The 5,126-nt window shown below is 60.7% G+C and overlaps 1 protein-coding gene across 2 annotated transcripts; it reads left to right on the forward strand.

The window, feature by feature from the left end:
- The first annotated feature begins 297 nt into the window (after window positions 1–297).
- OLIG2 (oligodendrocyte transcription factor 2) lies at window positions 298–2,913 on the forward strand. Of its 2 annotated transcripts, none has more exons than XM_036851001.1 (2): window positions 298–381; window positions 1,168–2,913. In XM_036851001.1, the coding sequence occupies exon 2, from the start codon at window positions 1,237–1,239 to the stop codon at window positions 2,206–2,208; it is 972 nt and encodes a 323-aa protein (XP_036706896.1). In that variant the 5' UTR covers window positions 298–381; window positions 1,168–1,236; the 3' UTR covers window positions 2,209–2,913. The 2 variants fall into 2 exon arrangements, with proteins under 2 accessions (XP_036706896.1, XP_036706895.1); XM_036851000.1 differs by having other exon boundaries at window positions 322–381; window positions 1,165–2,208.
- The last annotated feature ends 2,213 nt before the right edge of the window (window positions 2,914–5,126 follow it).

A 5,126-nucleotide genomic window follows, 5' to 3' on the forward strand; every position in this document is an offset into this window, starting at 1 on the left:
AGCCTCTCACACGCCCTCTCGGGGTCCTTGCTCCAGTCCCTCCCCAAGAATCTCCCGGCCGCGGGCGCCCATTGGCTGTGAGCGGGGAGGAGGCGTGTGCCCGGCCCGGCGAGTTTCATTGAGCGGAATTAGCCCCGATGACATCAGCTTCCCAGCCCCCCGGGCCGGCCCAGCTCATTGGCGCGGTGGCCCCTCCAGGACCTGCACTTTGTTCCCCGCCCCCGCCGCGGCCACCTCCGCCGTCGTCGCTGCCACCGGGCTATAAAAACCCTCCGAGCCGGGAAAGGTGCGGATGCGTATTATAGACCGACGCGACATCAGCGCCTTGGCCCGGTTCTCTGCTACAGCTTTTGGGAACGAGCTCCTCTAATTGCATCCACAGTAAGTGTCCCCGCCCCCCAGCAACTCCAGCCTACATCCCAGGGACAGACGCCCCTCACTTCGGCTGCGACCCGGGAAGCTCCGTTAAAGGGGACGCAGATCCCTCCCCTGCCCGCCTGTTCTCCTGAGCGGCTTCGCTGCTCTGACCCTTCCCACACTGACCGCAGCACACCTTTCGCCAAAAAGCGAGAAGTCGGGGCAACAATAGCTTCTTCTGCCCAAGTCCCGGTCAGCTGGCGAGCCCCCGGCTGGCCCCGGAGGCAGCGCGTGGAATCTGGGCCCGGCGCGGGCGCTGGGTGCCGGCCTATGAGCGTGTGTCTGTTGCGCGCTGTCGATGGAGATAAGGTGGATGCGTTTGATGAACCAGATAAATACTTCTCTGTTTAGATCTCCACCTTCCCAAAGAAAAGCCCTCACTTGATACTCTTTCATTCCAGCCCTGGAGATCCAGCCTCCGCATTCCTAATAAAAGGCATAAAAACCCTGGAATGCCACCCTCACTGAGGGGCACCCCATCCTCCCTGGATTAAACCACCTGTGGATGAGAGCGGGGGGGGGGGCAGGTAGCAGGGAGGGAAAGAGAGATGACTTTAGCGTACCTGCATGCCGCAGGAAGGAAGGCCAGAGACAGCGAGGTGCACCAGAAGCGACCGGCCACACGCGCCCGGACCCCGCGCTGCGGTGCAGGCGGGAACAGCTTTTCTGTCTCACTGACCGAGTGCCTCTCGATCTCAGTCTCGATTCTGATCTCTACCTCTCTCGTGTTTCTTCTCCTCTCCGCAGTAGGCATCCGTGGAAGCTTTGAGGACCGAGGGAGGGAGGACCCTGCGAAAGCTGCGACTATCCCTCGGGGCCATGGACTCGGACGCCAGCCTGGTGTCTAGCCGCCCGTCGTCGCCAGAGCCCGATGACCTTTTCCTGCCGGCCCGGAGCAAGAGCAGTGGGGGCAGCGGCTTCACGGGGGGCACCGTGTCCTCGTCCACGCCCAGCGACTGCCCGCCAGAGCGGAGCGCCGAGCTGCGCGGCGCCATGGGCGCGGCGGGCGCGCACCCGGGGGACAAGCTGGGCGGCGGTGGCTTCAAGTCATCCTCGTCCAGCACCTCGTCGTCCACGTCGTCAGCGGCCGCGTCGTCCACTAAGAAGGACAAGAAACAGATGACTGAGCCCGAGCTGCAGCAGCTACGGCTCAAGATCAACAGCCGCGAGCGCAAGCGGATGCACGACCTCAACATCGCCATGGACGGGCTGCGCGAGGTCATGCCGTACGCGCACGGCCCGTCGGTGCGCAAGCTCTCCAAAATCGCCACGCTGCTGCTGGCGCGCAACTACATTCTCATGCTCACCAACTCGCTGGAGGAGATGAAGCGACTGGTGAGCGAGATCTACGGCGGCCACCACGCCGGCTTCCACCCATCGGCCTGCGGCGGCCTGGCGCACTCGGCGCCCCTGCCCGCCGCCACCGCGCACCCCGCGGCCGCCGCCCACGCGGCGCACCACCCGGCGGTGCACCACCCCATCTTGCCTCCCGCCGCCGCCGCCGCTGCCGCCGCTGCGGCCGCCGCCGCGGTGTCCAGCGCCTCCCTGCCCGGCTCCGGGCTGTCGTCGGTCGGCTCCATTCGGCCCCCTCACGGCCTGCTCAAGTCTCCGTCGGCGGCGGCGGCAGCCCCGCTGGGGGGCGCGGGCGGCAGCGGCGGGGGCGGCGGCGGCTTCCAGCACTGGGGAGGCATGCCTTGCCCCTGCAGCATGTGCCAGGTGCCGCCCCCGCACCACCACGTGTCGGCCATGGGCGCCGGCAGTCTGCCGCGCCTCACCTCCGACGCCAAGTGAGCTTGGCCGGTGCAGGCGCGTTCTGGCGAGCGGGGCGGGAGGGGGCGGGGGGGGGCCGGAGGCTGCGGGGAAGCAAGGACCGGCCGGCGCTGGGGCCTGGGAGCTCAGTTCCAAGGAAGAGCGCGGCACCGTGGGCTGGGGGTGGGGGCAATGGTGAGGACGTGGCACCCAGGAACCGAAGCAGTGGAGGCGCGCACTGCACAGTGGGGAGTGACAGGGGCATTTGCTCTGGGACCTGGTTCAACCCCCTCTGGCTTTAAACAGCGCTGCTCGGGTAGACACCGTTTTATAAGAAGGCACAGCTACGTGCATCCCTTCCGCCAAACCCCCCTTCCCCCGAAAAAGAGGTGATTCTAAAAACTGTAGTTTCCCTGAGAACTTGGCCTCACACGGCCGGGGCAGCCCTTGGTTATACCGGGGAGGAAAGGAGGGAGGGGAGCATTGGAGACTTCCTTTCCTGCCTCCTCTCTGGGCGGGAAGGAGACTCCCAGCCACACTCCAGAAGCGGCTGTCCGGGCCTCGCCCTCATGGGTACGAGTTGGTCAGAAGCCGGTATTTGGTACCAGAAGCACTTACGGTCGTGTCCAATCTCCACATGTGGATAAACCCACAGCTGTCTCAGAACTGTTACGGTTCCTCCCTGTCGCTCCTATTGGCTTGGGGGCTTGTGGCTTTCTAATAAATCTGTCGATGTTCCTTTTTCAACAGTATGAGCAAGCTTTATAGACGGTCAGAATAGAACCACTTGTGGATTGGAATAACCTAAAACTGTCGACTTTAGGTGCGGGTGTTTTTTTTAGTTACTTTAAAATAGAATCTCCCTCCCTTCCCATTCTTTCCATCTCTGAGCACAAAGTGATTTGATGTCTTACCTGATTGGCAGCAGTCATTTCGGTACCCGAGGGTTTGACAGAACTCAAAGGATGTTGCTGTGAATGTAGTTTTGGTTATTTGGGGAGTTCTGTTGGCTGTTTAGTTTTATCTTTCTTGGATGTGTAAATATCAATCATGAGGTAAGTGCGTTCTGCGGAGCTGTTTGCTCACGTGAGTGCCAGTCTACCCCCTCACCCCCCCCCCCCCCCCCCCCCCCCCCCCCCCGTCTAAGCCGGGTTTCTTCTATATTGGTTTCTTTTTGCCAGTTTAACACAAATGACAAACTCCTCCACGTGCTTCATGTCTCCCGCAAACCGCCTGGGCGCTACCGGAGTTGCAATCTGGGCTTCACAGCGTCTGCACGTAACACCCCGCCTCTGATCGCTGCCCCTTGCAGAGAGTGTATCATCTGTTTTATTTTTGTAAAAAGAAAAAAGTGCTAAATAATATTTATTACTTGTTTGGTTGCAAAAAAAATGAAATAAATGATCGAGTGTTGAGATTTTAAATAAAATTTAAAGGAAGTCCGGTGTTTTCCAGCCTTGTGGGTGGGAGGAGGTGCGGGGAGCCGCCTGGGGAAGGGGGTGCAGGATTCCATCCCTTTGGGCCGGATTTGGGGACCGTTCTGCTGGTTTTGCCCTGGAGAAAGATAAAAGGGTTGTTTGCCTATTTTCCTCCCCCCGTAACAAGCACACTTACATTCTCTTTAAAACACGTTCTGAGCACATCCTCCGGGTGCCTCTCACAACTCACTTGTTTTTATTTTCATTTTCTAACGCCTAATCCGGAACTCCTTTTCCCTTTGGTTGAGGATTATGTTAATTGAAAGTGAACATTCCCCTCCATGCTCGCGGAACTTTGGGCCTCCGGAGTGAGGCCCGTGCCTTTGACTGGGGGTCCGGGAGCTCAGGTCTCCTGCCCTGCCGCGATTCCATTTGCTCTCTGCTGAGAGGTGGTCGCCCACCCGCATCCAGCTCGGGGCTTCAGCTGAGGACCAGCCACGTGAGGCCACCCCCGCGACCGGCATCGCCACGGTGTTCCCGGCAGAGCGCTGCGGGAGCGTTTGGCGCGGGATCCGCTAACCCTTCACTCCTTTCCCTGCGCTGTGCACGACCCTGCCCCGGCGCCCACGCCGGCCTTGAACTGCAATATGTCAGGTGCTGGGAACTGCCCACGGGGAGCGAGACTGTCGCGAGCCGCGCCTTGGCCTCGTGCTCTTCCCCCAGGGCCACCTCTGTTTTGTCGCCGCTACTGGGTTCCTCACAATCCCAAACTGCAATACAAATTTAGGACGTGGCTCTTAAGAGAGATTCTGGGTAAAAGTTAAAAAGCTTCGGCCTTTCCCGATCAAGGAAGAGGACAGACCATTTTGCAATCTTTCAGCCCGCCGGCTTATGGAAGAACGCGCACCCTTGAACGCAGCGGAGTGTGGACGCAGTGGACTGGTCCCGCGGCCCTGGGCCCTCTCGCCGACGACGTCTTTGGTGGCCACCGGTGGAAGGTCCCTGCGCCTAGGGCACCCAGGGCGGAGAAGGTTTCCCCGGTTGGAACCCCATTTCTTGAGGTCGCCCCTGAGCCTCAGGAGGACTCCCCTTGCCCGGGAATGAGGGTGGCTCCATGCCCTCGCTCGGGGACAGGTGCTTCCAGGTCCTCCAGAAGGTACTATCGGGCTGCTGGCCTAAACGGCGGGCGCCCAGGGATGGGTGCTGTAGGCCTCGTACCCGGCTTCGCTTTTGACGGAAGGCTGGGAAGAGGCCAAGGGGCTGCGGAGGGGGGGAATAAAGGAGATGGGGCCCAAACCGCACCACGCGAATCCAAGAAGAGAGTAGGGCAGGACCTAGTAGCTTTTATTTCGAAATCCCATTTGAAACGAAATTTGTTACGAATTCAAAACTGGGTCCTGCTCCAGCCGAAGACACAGAGGGGACCCCGCGGGATGCGGGTAGGGGGTGGGGCTCCGCCGCAGTCTCAGCTTCCTTCACCCACCTCAAGACTTGGTGTGTGCAGGCGTGCGTGGTGTATGCAGAGAGGGGCAGTTGCTGAAA

The sequence above is a fragment of the Balaenoptera musculus genome, chromosome 4, assembly GCF_009873245.2.
Source record: "Balaenoptera musculus isolate JJ_BM4_2016_0621 chromosome 4, mBalMus1.pri.v3, whole genome shotgun sequence".
In the NCBI taxonomy this organism is placed as follows: domain Eukaryota; kingdom Metazoa; phylum Chordata; class Mammalia; order Artiodactyla; family Balaenopteridae; genus Balaenoptera; species Balaenoptera musculus.